At 42.5% G+C, this 20,148-nt stretch overlaps 1 protein-coding gene across 1 annotated transcript; it reads right to left on the bottom strand.

The window, feature by feature from the left end:
- Positions 1 to 1,574: 1,574 nt before the first annotated feature.
- LOC106565607 (ankyrin repeat domain-containing protein 33B) lies at positions 1,575 to 5,879 on the bottom strand. Its single transcript, XM_014132910.2, has 3 exons — positions 5,715 to 5,879; positions 4,585 to 4,725; positions 1,575 to 3,268 (listed from the first exon to the last, which is right to left on the bottom strand). Exons 1-3 carry the CDS (start codon positions 5,833 to 5,835, stop codon positions 2,460 to 2,462), a joined length of 1,071 nt encoding a protein of 356 aa, XP_013988385.2. The 5' UTR covers positions 5,836 to 5,879; the 3' UTR covers positions 1,575 to 2,459.
- Positions 5,880 to 20,148: the final 14,269 nt, after the last annotated feature.

Raw genomic sequence — 20,148 nt, forward strand, 5'->3', positions numbered from 1 at the left:
GATAGGGTTATTGGTCTGCACATCATGGCGGCGCATGCCCCTGGCCCCCGTCAACTCCCAGTTGCCAGACTGCCAGACTGACCAGACAGGTGGAGTCTTTGAATGGTGTATTATCTCTCTGAATTTCACTGAATCCCACACATACTTTACAGATATATACAGCCATACCGCAGACAAAATTCTATAGTATACTATGCTCTAAATACTGTAGTATTTCTATATTTATATACTATAGGATTCACTGTAGTGTTTTTGTGGAAGTCTATTGTAGTATTTACTGGAATGTTTTTGCGGACTTGACTGTATTATACTATAGTATTCACTATAGTGTTTTTGTGGACTTTACTGTAGTAAAATGCTATAGTATGCACTACATGATATAGGGATACTACAATGTGGAGAATAATATTCTCCAGTATACTGAAAAATTATATAGTAAGCACTACACGATCGAGGGATACTACAGTGTGTAGTATAGAATTCTCCAGTATACTACAACATTCTAAAGTAAGCAGTACATGATCAAGGGATACTACAGTGTGTAGTATAGTATTCTGTAGTATACTACAAAATTATATTGTAAGCACTACAGAATCGAGGGATACTACAGTGTGCAGTATAGTATTCTACTGTATACTACAACATTCTATATAGTAAGTACTACACATGATTGAGGGATATTACAGAGTGTAGTATAGTATTCTACAGTATACTACAGTTTATCAAAGTTTACTACAGAATACTATAGAGTTCTATAGTAAGTACTACAGTATTCTATAGTAAACTGTACTATGTTTTTATGTGGGAGGCCTACACATAGCCTACACAGAGCGAAGGGTAGAGAGCAAACACTGCCTTCAACCCCATACTGACCAACTTTAAGACACACTATGGCTGATGAATAGGAGTGTGAGACTGAAATGCAAGACTTTAAAAATAGAAATGTAAGGGTTTGAGTTCTTAGTAGAGAACTATGAAGCAGAATCCAAAGAGCCAATGTGTTTGATGTATCATTTTTTCATTAGTGTTGTGTATTACAGTCTGATCTTCAAAGTGTTTTGTATTCACTTATTGTACTTAGGCCCTCTTAACCTGATCGTATTTACAGACAAAGTAAGAGAAAGTCTCTAGTAAAGCAATGAGGAATGTAAAAAGAGAAACAAGGTCGCTCTCTGCTGGCAGGCTTGAGGTAATGCGTAGGCTAAGTGAAATCTGTTTTTTTACCAACAAAAATAAAAAGGTGCCAACTTTGCACCAGCGCATGCTTATATCTGGCTCATCCATCAGATTTCTTTTAGATACTTAATGATGGTATGGCCAGAACTAACTTCCCATTACCTTCGTTCCCCATCTCAGACTGAGATTTTCTAGTTTGGAAGTTACATATCTTGAAAACTTGATTGCTGACATGCAAAACATTTTGGGAATATATCAACAATGGACTAATGAAACAATTACCAAAGGATAGTTTTTGGGTGGAGTTTTCCTTTAAGTTGTCCCAAGTTGTCTTAAAATATCTTCAGCACCACAGTAAACAGCACATAATCAAATCTCTTCAAAAATCACATCATCTCACTATGGTTTATTTACAATATTTACACAGTAAAAGGACCAACACATTTATCAACAAAATCAATTCATTATATCAGTAGTAAGATAGCTATTGTTTGAAAATGGCATCCAAATTTGGAAAAATACAGACTGCAGAAATGTTCAACTGCAACACCACCCAAAGTGCCTTCGTTTCTGTATAAGCATTCAACAAATCGCAATATTTTTGCACACTTGCATAAGCCTTTAAACATTTGCAGAAATCATCATTTTAGCACTGTAATTTGATTTAAGTTATCCCTGAGGTGTAGGCCTAGTATACGTGTGTTTTTGTGTGTCTAGAATTTCTGAGAATTTACAGAAAGGGACTAACCCTATCCTTTTCCGCAATAAACGTGTACATACAGTAGGTCTATGTGTAAAGAGAAATTACCATATAGGATGATGGTTTAGGAAGACTGTCTCTTTCACTGTTGAAAGACACCAAAGGCAATTGAAAGTTCCTTGTGATAGTAAATCAGTAAACTCTGAGTCGTACATTTATTTTAGATACAGCAAAATCGTATTTCTCAATTGACACCCATGCCAATAAGACAAAAAGACAGCATTGTATTATAGGCAGAACCTGGATAATAGTTTCATCCATCCCCTAAAAGTCAAAGAAAGTTTCTAAAACAGTTTTCGGAATATTTACAAAGCAGTATGAATGATATGGCCTTAAGAAAAACTTTCACTGCGTTGGCCAAATGATCTGGAAAAAGTTCAGCCCTTCTAGTACTGAGCAGTACTTCAGAATTCAGATGCAGTTAAGCTCACAGTGTGAACGTGGCATAACGTTTTAAGTGTAACTCTAGGAAACAAATATTGGAAGTGGGAGGAATTAAAATAAATTGGCAGTGTTAGACACCTCACTTCTGTTTCTTCTCTTTCTTTTCCTTCTTGCTCTTCTCTTTTTCTTTCTCTGCCTTCTTCTTCTCCTGCTTCTCTGCCTTGTACTTCCATATGGGCGGCTCCAGATGACCCTTGTGCTTCTTCCTCTTCTTCTCCTTCTTAGGTGTGGGCTCTCCAGACTTGACTATCTGGATCTTTGGGATGCAGCCAGAAGGGAAGACACTGTTCCTGTGGGCCATGTGCCTGGGGATGAAGGTGCGCACCCCGGTGGAAGCTATAGAGATTATGCTGCCCCTGCGCTCTGTGTCCACACAGCAGGACGTGGCGATGGTCTCGGCTGAGTGGATGTTGGGAATGATGGAGGATATGGAGCCGTTGCTGTGGCACACAGAGCTCTCCCCCAGCTCCTTCTCCGAATGCTTCTTCACCAGCTCTGGCACGGCCAGGCGCCTCTTCCCCACTTCAGGGGGGCTGGTGGGGCAGAGGGGACGGCAGCCGGTGGCCACTAGAGGGCTGTGGATGCTGGTGGTGATACGCACCATGTGGTCCAAGACCCCGTTTTCCTGGGGATCTCGTGGAAAGTTGAAGCCGAAGGTGGACTTGATGCGCTGGGTGATCTTCTGGCTGGCGCTCTTGTTGACCATGGCCTTGGCCACCAGCACCTTCAGCTCTGGCCACTCGGGGACGTAGCTCTCAGCGAACTGCTCGGCTCTAGGCCGCAGGTTGAGGCGGCGGAGGCGGTTCAATGTCTCGTAGCGGCCCGTCTTTAGTGCCCAGTCCCGTGCACACTTCTGCTTCGTGGTGTCTACTGCATTTAGGTCTGCACCTGGGAGAGAAATAGCACAGAAGGAAAATAATTGCTTTCAGGCCACAATATGTATCCATTGAAACACTTTCATTCATGTTACATTGCATATAGCCCTGTAATATAGTATCATAATGATGATCTTGTGCTACATGAATAATAGAAAACAAAGATCCTTCTTGGTTTATGATGGAGAGAAGGGAGAGTCAATTATATTTCAGTTGATGGGGTCAAGGCTACAGCTAGCTGAACATGTTTTCCTCAACTCTTTCAGAATATTGATAAATGTGAACTGGCATTGAGAGACTGTGACTCCGTTGGATACTACTGATCTTCCGCAGAGGCCAAAATAGCTAAATAACCCTGGATAATCCCCTGGCAACCAAGACGAAGGAATCAAAGATTATGGCAGAGTGAATTAAGGTAGGCTGATGTCCCCAAATTGATCCCTTAAACCTGGCAGCCATCAAAAACACATTCAATCAACCAGGGAAAGCTGACCTCAAACATGGGTAGACACACCACAGGTACATCCATCCATCCCAACCCAACTACATTACTACATACCTCCTATAACCTTAGGCCTTCAATCAGTATGTTCATGCCAAGCCCCAAATGGAACAGAAATTAATTAAGACCATAATTGCAATTTTGCTGACTGGGGAGCAAAGCATAGGGTAATCCCAATATTCTGTGTGTACTACTATCTCTTCCTCCTCTCTCCTTCTCTGGTCCTTTTTTCCAAATCTGCTTAGAGGTATGCCCTTTGGAATCTGGAGTAATTGAATTACTTCACCTAGTGGGACCTAATAGATGGCATTGGACACAGTCAACTGTTGTGTGTCACTACCAGGGGCAGACTGGGACCAGAAATCGTCCCTGGCATCTATAACACACCAGCCCATTTTTTCCTTGATGCCCCCACCGGCCCGTTTTTTTCCTCGAGGCCCACCACATCGGCTAATTTTTTTCCTTGAGGCACCCATGTTAGAAGGATAATTATAATTTTGAGCAAAAACCCCAAGTTAGACAGGCCCACTTGGCTAAAAATGGACCAACCCATCTGGCATTGGCCAGAAATGCCAGATGGCCAGTCTGTCCCTGTTTTCTACGAACAATGAGGTGCCTCTGATAATACACACATGTGAGCTATTTGCTATTGTGAACGATGCACAAACATATAATGTAGGCTTATACTCAGTACACACAGGTAGGTAGATTACATTTTTGTACTTCTAACATCTATTTGTCTGGTTGTCTAAACACTTCTAAGACATTCCCTCATGTATACAGTAGGGTGTATAGTAGTGTTGAAGTGGAGGAGGCCTCTCACACACCGGCCATGACGAGGGAAGACACCACATCGTCTCGACCCTGCATGGCAGCTTTGATGAGTGCAGTGAAGCCACGGCAGTCCCGGATCTCTGTGTCTGCTCCGGGGTAGTAGTTGAGGATGTAGGTCACTGTAATGGTGTGACCTGGAGAAGGACACAGGGTGAGAATGGGTTTAGGAGATCATAAGATGCCATTGAAAAGATTAAAGGCCTGTCACAAATGGCACACTATTCGCTATATAGTGCACTTCTTTTAAAATACGCTGAACAAAAATATAAATGCAATATGCAACAATTTCAAATATTTTACTGAGTTTCAGTTCATATAAGGAAATCAGTCAAATAAATTAATCAGGTCCTAATCTATTGATTTCACATGACTGGGATTACAGATATGCATCTGTTGGTCACAGATATATTTTTAAAAAAGGTAGGGACGTGGATCAGAAAACCAGTCAGTATCTGAGTATCTGAGTCAGAAGGTGAGTATTTGCCCACTGAAGTCGGTTACAATGCCGAACTGCTGTGGCTGGTCTCAGATAGTCCCGCAGGGGAAGAAGCCGAATGTGGAGGTCCTGGGCTGGCATTGTTACACGTGGTCTGCGGTTGTGAGGCCGGTTGGACGTACTGCCAAATTCTCTAAAACGACGTTGGTAGAGAAATGTATATTAAATTCTCTGGCAACAGCTCTGGTGAACATTCCTGCAGTCAGCATGCCAAGTGCACGCTCCCTCAAAACTTGAGACATCTGTGGCATTGTGTTGTGTGACAAAATTGCACATTTTAGAGTGGCCTTTTTATTGTCCCTACCACAAGGTGCACCTGTGTAATGATCATGCTGTCAGGTGGATGTATTATCTTGGCAAAGGAGAAATGCTCACTAACAGGGATGTAAACAAATTTGTGCAAAACATTTGAGAGAAATAAGCTTTTGTGTGTATAGAACATTTCTGGGATCTTTTATTTCAGTTCATGAAACATGGGACCAACACTTTATATGTTGCGTTTATATTTTTGTTCAGTATAGTACTCTAAAAAGGGTGGTGACATTTGGGACGCAACCTAGAAATCTTGCTAGTGAGGCTTGTTTTACTGTGTAGTATTTAGTAATAGGTCTGGTGAGAGTGGCTAACCTGCTTGTGAAGCGATCATCAGTGCAGTGTTGCCATCGTTGTCCTGGTGATTTATGTCCAGGTAGGGACAGTGGTGAAGATGTTGCACAATTTCCAAAAAACCCTTATAGCACGCCACCATCAGACCGGTCTATTGGGTGAATAATTAGGATTAGAATGATATTTAAAAAATCACACCGCAACGGATTCAAGGCTGCAATTAAATCCAAAACCAATTCTGCCTGGCTTTAATGAAAGCATTCAGTGTCTTTATACAGGGCACGGTGCTCCTGGTATTTGAACTAGTAACCCTCAGGACACGCTGGATCATACACCACCAAAAGGCATCCCAAATGTGAAATAACAAGAGACCCATACCCAGCCATTGTGGTCCACCTTCATGACCTCCTCTTTGGTAACCCCTCTCTCCAGAACCTTCCGGAGCGCCAGGGTGTTGTTCCGAGCACACGCCTCATACAGCGTGTTGGCGGTGCCCCGTGAACCACCTTCCTGCTGGTAGTCTGGAAGCACTGAGTCATCTGAGAGGACACTCCCAGAATCCGACTCACTTTCTGACAAAGACACCTCTGAGGTGTCCTCGTCAGGCCCTTTGCCTAGGAGGGGGTCCTCGGAAACAGAATTCTTCACGGTGGCCATCTTGTGGCTCCGAGAGACCCGAAAGCAGAGTGGAAGAGACGGAACTGGACCCTCAGTCTACATCCCAACTGGAGCTCTGAGGAATAGAACCAGAAGGGTCAAAGGTCAGAGACTGAAACACAGTCTGGCATGGGCCCACACCTAGAGATCTAGGGAACTAAATCAGTGGTCAGACCAGTTTGTTCATTGTGTTAGCATTGAAGTTGAGGCACACGCATAAAGATAGATAGAGGATGCAACATTGAATCTGTCCCATTATGGCGTCTGTGAGAGCATGGGCAGCACCATTAAGGCCATCACCATTTTGAAGTAGTCAATTTTCTTCTTCTACTACTTCTATGAGTTGGTTAACAAACTGAAAGAGTGCATATTGCCACCTGGAGTGTGTTTGAACAGGTATAAAGCCAAGGTTGTTAATTTACTGCCACCTGCAGTTATGGAATGTTTCCTTACGAGTATAATTAATTGGCTGATCCCTCCTGATGACCTGGATGGAATTATTTGATCCTTCCTTAACTCATAGCAAGTCCCATCGAGTTGACTACTTCAAAATGGTGAAAGTGCTTGATGTCACTGCCCATGCTAAAACAAGCTTTTGGGCACTAGAGTCCTCAATCTATTTCTATGGGCACACGCAAACAGCCATTCAAGGAGCTCTTAGAAGGATCTGTAGATCAACAACACATCTCTGATATGATTGACAGTTTGACTGAAGATAATGTAACATAAGGATCTGTCAGGGATCATGATAGTTAATCTCTTTGAGAGTGGTTACATTTATCTAGTCCCGTCGCTTTGCTGTTTACCAAAGAAGTGGCGGGATGTCCGGTTTGTTGTTGTTTGAATCCCAGATTGCCTGTTTAATCTCTGTGTGTGGCAACGGAACGGTCGTGGCTGAGCATGCTCAACGTGCCTTCAGTGTTGAATAACTGGATCAGCATCTGAAAGCCCTTCTGAACACAATGCTAAATCAGGCAACATCACATTAAGAATAACCTGAGTCACACGTGGGACTTCAGCCGCTCGTGTTTGGGCTTTAAATCCAGCCACACCTGTATGAGGCATTTCTGTTATCCTGGCCACTGAAACTACTCTTGTTGTTTTTCTCTTAAGAGGACAAGCCTCAGAGATGTTGAGTTTTTGGATATACCTATTACTGATGCATAAAGCATTACAGATGCCTCACATCAACAGCATCCTCCCGGACACCCTAGACCCACTCCAATTCTCATACCGCCCCAGCAGACCAACAGATGACACAATCTCAACTGCACTCCACACTGCCCTTTCTCACCTGGACAAAAGGAACACCTATGTGAGAATGCTGTTCATCGACTACAGCTCAGCGTTCAACACCATAGTGCCCACGAAGCTCATCACTAAGCTAAGGACTCTGGGACTAAACACCTCCCTCTGCAACTGGATCCTGGACTTCCTGACGGGCCGCCCCCAGGTGGTAAGAGTAGGCAACAACACGTCTGCCACGCTGATCCTTAACACTGGGGCCCCTCAGGGGTGTGTACTTAGTCCCCTCCTTTATTCCCTGTTCACCCACGACTGCGTGGCCAAACACGACTCCGACACCATCATTAAGTTTGCTGACGACACAACAGTGGTAGGCCTGATCACCGACAACGATGAGCCGGCCAAAAGGGAGGAGGTCAGAGAATTGGCAGTGTGGTGCCAGGACAACAACCTCTCCTTCAATGTGAGCAAGACAAAGGAGCTGATCGTGGACTACAGGAAAAGGCAGGCCGAACAGGCCCCCATTAACATTGACGGGGCTGTAGTGGAGCGGGTTGAGAGTTTCAAGTTCCTTGGTGTCCACATCACCAACGAACTATCATGGTCCAAACATACCAAGACAGTTGTGAAAAGTGCATGACAAAACCTTTTCCCCCTCAGGAGACTGAAAAGATTTGGCATGGGCCCCCAGATCCTCAAAACGTTCTACAGTTGCACCATCGAGAGCATCCTGACCGGTTAAATCACTGCCTGGTATGGCAACTGCTCGGCATCTGACCGTAAGGCGCTACAGAGGGTAGTGCGAACAGCCCAGTACATCACTGGGGCCAAGCTTCCGGCCATCCAGGATCTATATAATAGGCGGGGTCAAAGGAAAGCCCATAAAATTGTCATAGACTCCAGTCACCCAAGTTATAGACTGTTTTTTCTGCTACCGCACGGCAAGTGGTACCGGAGTGCCAAGTCATGGACCAAAAGGCTCCTCAACAACTTCTACCCCCAAGCCATTAGACTGCTGACCAATTCATAAAAATCGCCACCGGACAATTTACATTGACCCCCCCCCACTTGTGCACTGCTGCTACTCGTTGTTTGTTTGCTACCTATGCATAGTCACTTCGCCCCACCTACATGTACAGATTACCTCAACTAGCCTGTACCCCCGCACACTGACTCGGTACCGGTGCCCCCTGTATATAGCATCGTTATTGTTATTCTTGTTGTTTTACTTTTTATTATTACTTTTTATTTTAGCCTACTTGGTAAATATTTTCTTCTTCTTGAACTGCACTGTTGGTTAAGGGCTTGTAAGGAAGCATTTCACGGTGAAGTCTACACTTGTTGTATTCAGCGCATGTGGCAAATAAAGTTTGATTTGATACATGTATCCTCACACTAGAGGTTCAGTTGAGCCAATCACATTAGTGCAAGTGTTTCAGCGACCCCAGTGACCCCACATCATGCCAAACTGTTAAAGAACAAATGGAGAGTTGAGAAACCAACAGATAGATAGAGGTCCACTGAGGACATATTGTCACCCAGGGAGACAGGTGTTTCAGAGTCCCTGGGGTTCCAAATCCTTTTATGCAAGATTAAAGATACTCTATTTGCAACAACAACAAAAAAAAATCTATAATATCAGATTTGTTTTACATTGTCTTTGATGTCCACAGCAGAGACTGAAATGCAGTCGAGTGTCTTCAAGCATTGCCACTCAATGACAGAACACAGTCAACAACCTCTTGTGGTCTGTTCAGTTATCGTTAACTAGAGAATGTACATTTCTAGGAGGCCATATCATTATAAATAACACATCATCTACAACTGAATCTTCAAAACTGTCTCTAGTAGAAACGGTTTCTACTCGAAAATCTTTAAAAACCCATCCCTGAGGAATGCACTTACCTACAGAATCCAACAGGTTTCTTCACACTCTGCCTCTTTTGAGAAGATACTGTTCAAAACGCTCAAAAAATGTATTCTCTGTAGTTTTTGTCTTAAAGTATCCAGGTGTATATATATATATGGTACGCCACCAAACAACCGTGTGAAGTTACAGCAGCCACTTCCTCGTCCACCTCTTCTCTTGTGTCTTTACAGTGAGTGACAGGTGCGTCCAGGTTTCCCACACATGCCCGTCTACGCCGGTGTATTTCCCTTGACCATCCCACAGTTTGCCTGATGACATGAGGATCAGAGGAGGTGTCTTAACATAGACATCATGTGTCTCGGGTCAGCCACATGCTCTCTCACCTCATCCTAATTACTGAGGATTTCAGGAGGGGATTATTGCCACAAATGCATTGAGACCTACGCGTTAAAACTAACTGACTGTCCCTTTTCCCATTATATTGTCCTTTCTGAGCTACTGTAACACAGTGTTAGCAAATTATGTAGTGTACTCACAAGTGTCATGTAAGGTTTTCCCCAAATGTTTACATTCAGTTAATCCGTTCCCTTATTGGACATAATTTCTGAAGGAGTCAGGTATGACTGTGGTGCCAAAGTTCCCCTCAAACCAACACACTTCCCCCTTGTGTTGTCCTACTGACCAGTGAGAGTTATTTATCTTACAGTCATACTTACCTCACCATCCCGTGGCTCCCTAGTTTGGAACCTGTTCTGATGTATCATTCATAGTTTGTGAAGCTTAAAAACTACACAATTGTGTTTACAAAGGAGTGTGTAAAAGTTGCAGTCAGAACAGACTGACCAGTCCAGTGGAGTTGAAGACAGGGAAGCCAGGAAGGAGAAGGTAAATATGAATATCAAAGTCTGATCAACAGCCTTTCCCATGATGCCTCAGTCATAATATTTTTTGGTCTGTTCTTTATTTTCTCTGATGTCCCACATGTCTGGCAGATTGACTCGCTCCACCTTCTCGTTCCATCCAACTACACATGGTCCTGTCTGGTCAGAGTTTACTGTGGGACACAGCCTTGTTACCAAACACACTGCTGTTTGTCAAACCTCACCAATGGGATGGTCTTGACTGGGATAAGGCTTGACTAAAGTACTAGTATAGGGACACATGGCATGGATATAAAATGTGAAGTAGCCCGATTTTTGTATTTTTATTTTAAAGAACCAAATACATTTTTCCCTTTCACTCCCAACACCTCTTTCACTCGAACAGACAGAGAGCAATGAGCAACAATGGTGCTTCACTAAGAGCAATTTATGGCAGTGGAGCCAAATTGTTTTCTAGGACTAACTATCAATTCTCATATTTCTTTTTACCAGTACCGACAGGGGGTGTCCAAGTTTATGTACAGAGAACCTTCAGAGGCTAGAGGCCTGTATATTATTTGTTATTCTTATTTCTTACTTTTTGTTGTTGTTGGTATTTTCTTAAAACTGCGTTGTTGGTTTAGGGCTTGTAAGTAAGTATTTCACTGTAAGGTCTACACCTGTTGTATTCGGGGCATGTGACAAATATAATTTGATTTGATATATTACATGTGTAAAATATTTCAATTTATGGCACTCTCATCCACATGCACCTAACACTTTTCCCATGATCGTTTAATTTCCACAAGGATCTTCAGGTCTGTCGGTTTGATTTTGCAGACAAGTGGAACAGCTTAGAGTTACCACAGAGTGGCGCTACTGCTGAGCTAAACACAATACAGCACTCTGGTCCTTTTACAGCAGGGTTTCCCAAACAGTTACAAACAGCAGCTAATTCTCTCTCAGTCTAGTTGTGTACTGTAAAGCAGGGTTTCCCAAACTCGGTCCTGGTGGCCCCACTGGGTGCATATTTTGGTTTTTGCCATAGTGTTTGAATCAGCACTACACAGCTGATTGAAATAATCAAAGCTTGATGATGAGTTGGTTATTTGAATCAGCTGTGTCTGTGGTACTCAGTGACGTGTTGTGTTGGATTTGCCCTATTGATACACCCTCCAAAGCTTAATTAATAACTTCACCATGCTCAAAGGGATATTCAGTGTCAGTTTTTTTTATTTTTACACATCTACCAATCGATGCACTTCTTTGCGAGGCATTGAAAAACCTCTGTGCTCTTTTTTGTTGAATCTGTGCTTGAAATTCACTAGTCGATTTAGGGACCTTACAGATAATTATATGTGTGGGGTGTAGATATGGGGTAGTCAATCAAAAATCATGTTAACCACTATTATTGAACACGAAATGCAACTTAGTCCAACTTATTATGTGATTTGTTAAGCACATTTTTGCTACTGCACTTATTTAGGCTTTCCATAACAAAGGGGTTGAATACTTATTTACTCAAGACATTTCAGCTTTAAATGTTTTATTATTTTCTAAAATGTTCTACAAACAAAATTCCACTTTGACATTATGGGGTATTTTGTAAGGATCGGTGACACAACATCTCAATCAAATACATTTTTACTTCAAGCTTTAACACAACAAAATGTGGAAAAAGTAAAGGATTGTGAATACTTTCTGAATGCACTGTATGTTCTTTTCAGAGGTAAACTGGCTCGGGCAGGCAAAACAGCCAAATACTCCATGTAAACATGAATAACTTCTCAATTGCGATACGTTTCTAGAAACATAAAGCCCTTTACTTTCATATCACATATAAATCATTTCACGAATGCAAAATACACACTTACTGTACACCAGTGGCGGTTGGTGTCATTTAAGATGAGGGAGGATGATTCTTTTTTTTTTTTATGAGTGCGGTCTTATTTCTATTGCAGCCTGTTGGATGACTGTCATTCATGTTCCATTCACCCAGCTCAATGTAACATCAATAGGTTTGGGCTACTACGTGATACAAACATTTTCCCTGTACCCATAATGAGGTTGCTACATTTTTTACATTTACATTTTAGTCATTTAGCAGACGCTCTTATCCAGAGCGACTTACAGTAGTGAATGCATACATTTCATACATTTTTTTTTTTTTCTGTGCTGGCCCCCCGTGGGAATCGAACCCACAACCCTGGTGTTGCAAACACCATGCTCTACCAACTGAGCTACAGGGAAGGCTACAACCTAGCCTATGAATGAAAGTTGACAATGTGGAGAATTTTAAGGAGTCAAGGTGACAGACAGTGACACACACATTCAATATCTCCTTGCACACTCTTGCCTGCATCTAGCTAATCTAGGGAGTAATCATTAGTCCAACAATTGCAAAAGTGAATTTCTATTCCCCCTTTTGTTCCGTTTATGAAACTTTTTTCAACAGAATTGGCAGAATTTGCAAATCTTTATTTATTTCACCTTTATTTAACCAGGTAATATGCCAATAAGAAGGATAAAGGTCCTTCTGCTAACAAAACCATACCTCAAGCAATGCATGTTAATGTTCAGACCAAGTGTACAGAAGACGCCTTCGTCCAATGACTCTTATGTGTAATGTAATGGAAATGAGAGTCATGATCAAGGGCTCCTGGCAGACGTGATAAGCTACATTGATTGATGGTCAATGTCAAATTGGCTAGCTAGCTAATAACAGATCACGTCAATATAGATAACAAGCTAACTTTCAGTGGATAAACTAGATGGTTGTATTTGTTTGCCATCTATAGTTGTGATGACAGTAGTCCGACTAACAACTTTACCAGGACGAGAACTTGCCGATGTCAAGCTCTTTCCAAAAGCATAATCTCTAATGAAGCAAGCTAAATGACACGTTGTTTGCTTAGCTACATGCCAAATGAATAAGGTACCCTCACGTATCTGAAAATACATGATCAATTGCTGCTTACTGATCATGAAAAGCATGCAGTTACTTGCTGATAATAGAGCTAAATGTGGAATAATCGGAAATGTCTGTGTAGTTCTGACTATGGTCTTCAAGAGGTGATGATATTAAAAACAAATAGTTATAACATTTATTTAACGATCCATTGAAAACGGCACGTAGTTGTCAATGACTTTAGCAGAGCTGAGGGTCTCCTTCAACCCCAGCAGCCAAATCAAATGCTCTGCACCATATTGTGAAGTTTTCTTGATAATGACCTATTTATACAGGCAGGCCCTTTTAATCCGGGTCCTTCTAACAGACAGAGCTGAGTAGTTGAGCATGACAAACAACTCTCACAAACAACAACCAGTATGCATCATTGAAATGTGAGTTGGGGTGCCTGGAGAAGACACGTTTTCCGTGGAGGGAGGAAGAGTCACAAAATGGTGGGTACGGTGAAGAACGCTGAGTTTGAGCCTCGTCCCAATGGTTATAAAGAAGTTTTTTTGCCCAGTGGGAGTGAGATTTTAGGAGAGAATGGATCCTTGCCTTCTGGCTGATCCATATGTGGTGTCAGGTTGGGTGGAGAAGAGGTTGGGTAATGTTGGGTCGGTGAAAGTGACTCGTAGGGGAATCGTGTTGATTTTGAGCATTTCTGCCATACAGAGGAGTGTTTACACCGCACCACGTGACGGGACAAGAACTGTGATTTGCTTTCCTTTCCGGATCAGGGCGCCATTGAAAGGAGTGATAGCTGGAGTGGCATTAAGTGTTAAGGAGGGTCAACTGAAGTTGAAAATCCCCAGTGTCTGTGACGCCCGCCGTTTGATAAGACGCTGACCTGGTGAAGAGCGTGGTGAAACAGAGAAGACACTGTCTGTACCTCTGAGTGTTGATGTAGAGTTTTTACCAGATAAAGTCAAGTTAGGATGTGTCAGTTATCCCGTGAGAGCTTTTGTCCCCAATCCATTATGGTATTTTAGGTGTCAAGTTTATGGTCATGTGGCAGCAGTGTGTAGGAGGGAGATTCCTAGATGTGGAAGTGTGCAGGAGGACATGAGACAAAGGAGTGTGTAGTATCTTTGGAAAAAGATGTGTGTGTAAACTGTAGAGGTAATGATGGTGCTGGAGATCAGAGTTGTCCGGTGAGAGAAAGGCAGGTTGTGGTTGCCAGGATCAGAGTAGTGTAAAAGGTGTCGTATGCTAGGCAGTGAAGAGAGTAGTAGAGGAAGATGGGTCCAGGGAGTGGGATCCTAATAGGATCCCTGTGAGTAGGTCGAGGCCAATAGAGAGTGATAGGAATAACATCTGCTTCAGTAAGGTTGTTTTTTTGGCCATCATGGCCATGGTTGTCAACTGTACCGCAGGAATGGAACGTAAATCACAGAGGATATATGTTGTGGTGGCAGTTGTAGAGAAGTACTTGGGTGTTCGAGATTTACTGCAGAAGAGTTACAAGGTGCTTTGAACGATAGTGTCCCGTCCTCCCAGGCTGCTGGCCTGGTGGAGGATGCGATAGGGCCAAAGTAGTGGAAGAGTGTTGAGGTTTTAATGGGAGTAGGGTTAGTTGGTTGGGAACATTTTTAGTAGTAGGCTGGTACACAGCCAATACAGTAGGTGGCGGCATGCACCTTCTAAGTCAAAGTATTGTCGTGGCTTTGGCTATGCTGGATTATGTGATATAACATGCTATTCTATAAAATCCTTTCTCTGTAATTAATATTACCTGATTAAGCTAATCATGTAAATGAAATTAACTAGAAAGTCGGGGCACCACGGAAGAACGTTTATAGAGCCGTTATCTTCCGAATAAACTCTTAAAAGACTTAGTAATATTTCACATCGATAGCCGCCATCTTAATCCTCACCTTATTTCAGTCTCATAATGAAAGTTGTAAATTCTTGGTTATCTTCACGAACCCTGGCTAACAAGTTGAATCAGCAATACAAAATTGGGTTTAATTATTTATTTACTAAATACCTAACTAATCACACAGAATTACATATACACAGAATACAAATTATGTCATACAGAAAACGTCCCTGGTGGACGGAGCCGACATGGCGGATGGTTACACAAAGAAAAGGGGTTGGGCTTGAATGAAAGAGCGGGAAGACTGAGGAACAAAGAAACAGCTATGCTATCGTAAATACAGAATCTTATGCATTCTAAATCACAGCCCTATGGAAAAGGAAAATGCAATAAATTTTTACTCTGAGCTGCGCTTCGGTAGATTGGTCGTAGATAGTAGGCTGGGTTGGCCAAGAGAGATCTTCCTGTCCTCGGAAGAATGTCTCTGGTGGTAAATTGGATACTTTGTGGTATCTTCGTCTGTGTTAGACTGGATCCGTCGTCCGTCCTTTCCTAGCCCACGTCTACAGCGGCCGCTGCTAACTCAACGGCTAGGAAGTATCACTTCTGTAGTGAATAAGCGTTCAAAGTTCATACCATTCACAACCAAAGCTCACGCCGAGGTTGGCTTAGTTCTGTACTTGACATGTGTGTCCTTTTAACGCAGAGGCTGCAGACCTCACGTAGTGGAACTAACCTGGTTACATTGTGTCATTGTCTTATATAGTGGCGAGGGGAGAAGGATGTGTTTCATCGTTTATGACCCCTGTCTCTTCACAGGGGCGGGCCACTGATCAAGCAGGGCACTTTCCTTATGAAAACCCAATTCTCTCAATTGGAAGCTAAAATTACATTTAATCTCCTAACAAACAATTTCAATATCAAACATTTCAATTGCATAAAAATTCCATGTGACTCTGATAACTAGAGGGTGTATACTTTCCCAGGTACAGTTTATGTCGTCCTGTCATCAGTCATAATGTCTCAGATGACAACCGAACTGACATCCATACTCATTAAGTTCCAAAGCATATTTCCAACTGGTTTTATTACCAAAATATGGTTCCTTTTCCCCATTTGTTTAATGTTCCCAGACTCTCTATATTGAACAAAGGCTATTCAAAAGTCCTTCAGTAGGGTCAGAGAGAGAGGGGAAGGGAGAAAGGTATTTATGGGGGGGTCATAAACCTTACCCACAGGCCAACGTCATGACAGTATACATATTTTCAAATTCCTTATATTAAGCAAACCAGACAGCACAATTGTCTTGTTTTTATTTATTTACAGATAGCCAGGGGCACACTCCAACACTCAGACATAATTTACAAATGAAGCATGTGTTTAGTGAGTCTACCAGATCAGAGCCAGTAGGGATGACCAGAGATGTTCTCTGGATAAGTGTGTGATTTGGACCATTTTCCTGTCCTGCTAAGCATTCAAAATGTAACGAGTACTTTTGGGTGTCAGGGAAAATGTATGTAGTAAAAAGTACATTATTTTCTTTAGGAATGTAGTGAAGTAAAAGTAAAAGTTGTCAAAAATACAAATTCTGAAGTAAAGTACAGATACTCCAAAAAACTACTCAAGTATTTTTACTTAAGTACTTTTAGCTGAAAACGTCACGAAAACGATGCATGCGCTTCAATGGGCCGGAAGCCATGTGTTGTGATTCTGGATGGACAGATAGATAAAGAACAATGACAAGAAACTGCCATGTGGGGAATTGTAGTGGCTCGTTTCAGCTAGTTTTATCTTGTTTTTGTTACCATGTCTTGCTTTGAGGTGTTTTGACTGATGTCACGTGTATGCTAATATGGCTAAAATTCGCTAGTAAGCAAACCAACAACTGGAACAATGTATTTGAGACAACAAGTGCTTATTGTGCAACTATAGCTTCAGCCTACCTGTCGCATGCTGTTGCACCCCCTTTCTGGCCATTCATTGTTAACTGCTGCTATATGCATACTTTACCAATTGATATGCGTATTGCATTTGCATATTGTCAGCCGATTAATTATGTACAGTGCCTTCAGAAAGTATTCCTAGCCCTTGACTTATTCCACATTTTTTACAGCCTGAATTCAAAATGTATTTTCTCACCCATCTACACACAATACCCCATAAAGACAAAGTGAAAACTTGTTTTTTGACATTTTTTGCTAATGTATTGAAAATGAAATACAGAGATATCTAATTTACATAAGTATTCACACCCATGACTCAATACTTTATAAACTGAACAAAAATGTAAACACAACATGTAAAGTGTTGGTCCCATGTTTCATGAGCTGAAATAAAAGATCCTAGACATGTTCTATACGCACAAAAAGCTTATTTCTCTCAAATGTTTTGCACAAATTCCATGTTAGTGAGCATTTTTCCTTTGGCAAGATAATCCATCCACTTGACAGGAGTGGCATATCAAGAAGCTGATTAAACAGTATGATCATTACACAGGTGCAGCTTATGCTGGGCACAATAAAAGGCCACTGTAAAATGTGTAGTTTTTACACACAAGACAATGCCACAGATGTTTCAAGTTTTGAGGGAGCGTGCAAATTGCATGCTGACGGCAGGAATGTCCACCAGAGCTGTTGCCAGAAAATGTAATGTTAATTTTTCGACCATAAGCCGCCTCCAACAACGTTTTAGAGAATTTGGCAGTACGTCTTACCGACCTCACAGTTGCAGACCACATATATCGCATCGTGTGGTTGAGTGGTTTGCTGATGTCAACGTTGTGAACAGTTCCCCATGGTAGTGGTGGGATTATGGTATGGGCATACATAAGCTACGGACAACGACCACAATTGCATTTTATCGATGGCAATTTGAATGCACAGAGATACCATGATGAGATCCTGAGGCCCATTGTTGTGCCATTTATCCGCCACCATCACCTCGTTTCAGTATGATAAAGCATGGCCCCATGTCACAAGGATCTGTACACAATTGCTGGAAGCTGAAAATGTCCCCAGTTCTTCCATGGCCTGCATACTTCCATGGCCATGTCACCCACTGAGCACGTTTGGGATGCTCTGGATCAACATGTAGGACAGCGTGTTCCAGTTCCCGCCTATATCCAGCAACTTCGCATAGCCATTGAAGAGGAGTGGGACAACATTCCACATTCCACAATCAATAGCCTGATCAACTCTATGTGAAGGAGATGTGTCGCACTGCCTGAGGAAAATGGTGGTCACACCAGATACTGACTGGATTTCTGATCCACACCATACTTTTTTTAAGGTATCTGTGACCAACAGATATAGCTGTATTTCCAGTCATGTGAAATCTATAGATTAGGGCCTAATTCATTTCTAATTGACTGATTTCCTTATAAATCAAATCAAACTTTATTTGCCACATGCGCTGAATACAACAAGTGTAGACTTTACCGTGAAATACTTACTTACAAGTCCTTAACCAACAGTGCAGTTCAAGAAGAAGAAAATATTTACCAAGTAGACTGAAATAAAAAGTTATAATAAAAAGTAACACAATAATAATAATAATAACGATGCTATATACAGGGGGCACCGGTACCGAGTCAGTGTGCAGGGGTACATGCTAGTTGAGGTAATCTGTACATGTAGGTGGGGGCGAAGTGACTATGCATAGGTAACAAACAAACAGCAAGTAGCAGCAGTGGATGGCAGGTAGCTTGGCCCCAGTGATGTACTGGTCCGTTCGCACCACCCTCTGTAGCGCCTTACAGGCAGATGCTGAGCAGTTGCCATACTAGGCAGTGATGCAACCGGTCAGGATGCTCTCGATGGTGCAGCTGTAGAATCTTTTGAAGATCTGGGGGCCCATGCCAAATCTTTTCAGTCTTCTGAGGAGGAAAAGGTTTTGTCGTGCCCTGTTCACGACTGTCTTGGTATGTTTGGACCATGATAGTTCGTTGGTGATGTGAACACCAAGGAACTTGAAGCTCTTGACCCGCTCCACTACAGCCCCGTCTATGTTAATGGGGGCCTGTTCGGCCCGCCTTTTCCTGTAGTCCACGATCAGCTCCTTTGTCTGCTCACGTTGATGGAGAGGTTGTTGTCCTGGCACCACACTGCCAATTCTCTGACCTCCTCCCTATAGGCCGTTTCGTCGTTGTCGGTGATCAGGCCTACCACTGTTGTGCCGTCAGCAAACTTAATGATGGTGTTGGAGTTGTGTTTGGTCACGCAGTCGTGGGTGAACAAGGAATACAGGAGGGACTAAGTTCACAACCCTGTGAGGCCCCAGTGTTAAGGATCAGCATGGCAGATGTGTTGTTGCCTACTCTTGCCATCTGGGGGCAGTCTGTCAGGAAGTCCAGGATCCAGTTGCAGAGGGAGGTGTTTAATCCCAGAGTCCGTAGCTTAGTGATGAGCTTCGTGTGCACTATGGTGTTGAACGCTGAGCTGTAGTTGATGAACAGCATTCTCACATAGGTGTTCCTTTTGTCCAGGTGAGAAAGGGTAGTGTGGAGTGCGATTGAGATTGCGTCATCTGTGGATCTGTTTGGGCGGTATGCAAATTGGAGTGGATCTAGGGTGTCCGGGAGGATGCTGTTGATGTGAGCCATGACCAGCCTTTCAAAACACTTCATAACTACCGACGAGAGTGCCACGGGACGGTAGTCATTTAGGCAGGTTACCTTCACTTCCTTTGGCACAGGGACTATGGTGGTCTGCTATATGAACTGTAACTCAGTAAAATCTTTTAAATTGTTGCATGTTTCATTCATATTTCTATTCAGTATAAATCGTTTTCATACTCATCAAACCATTCAGTGACAACCCGTACCCTGTGGATGGGGTCATTGTCATCCTATGGTAGCAAAAATAATGGCCCGCCCACCCTTTTTATACATGACCCTAAGCATGTTGGGTCCATTGTTTAATTAAATCAGGAACCACACCTGTGTGGAAGCACTTGCTTTCAAAGTGTTTCCATTATTTTGGCAGGTAGTTGTATCTTCTTCCATGGAAGCTTCAGTACGGTAGCATTACTGTAGGCTTAAGAGCCGTATCATAGCA

The sequence above is a fragment of the Salmo salar genome, chromosome ssa12 (genome assembly GCF_905237065.1).
Source record: "Salmo salar chromosome ssa12, Ssal_v3.1, whole genome shotgun sequence".
Lineage (NCBI taxonomy): Eukaryota > Metazoa > Chordata > Actinopteri > Salmoniformes > Salmonidae > Salmo > Salmo salar.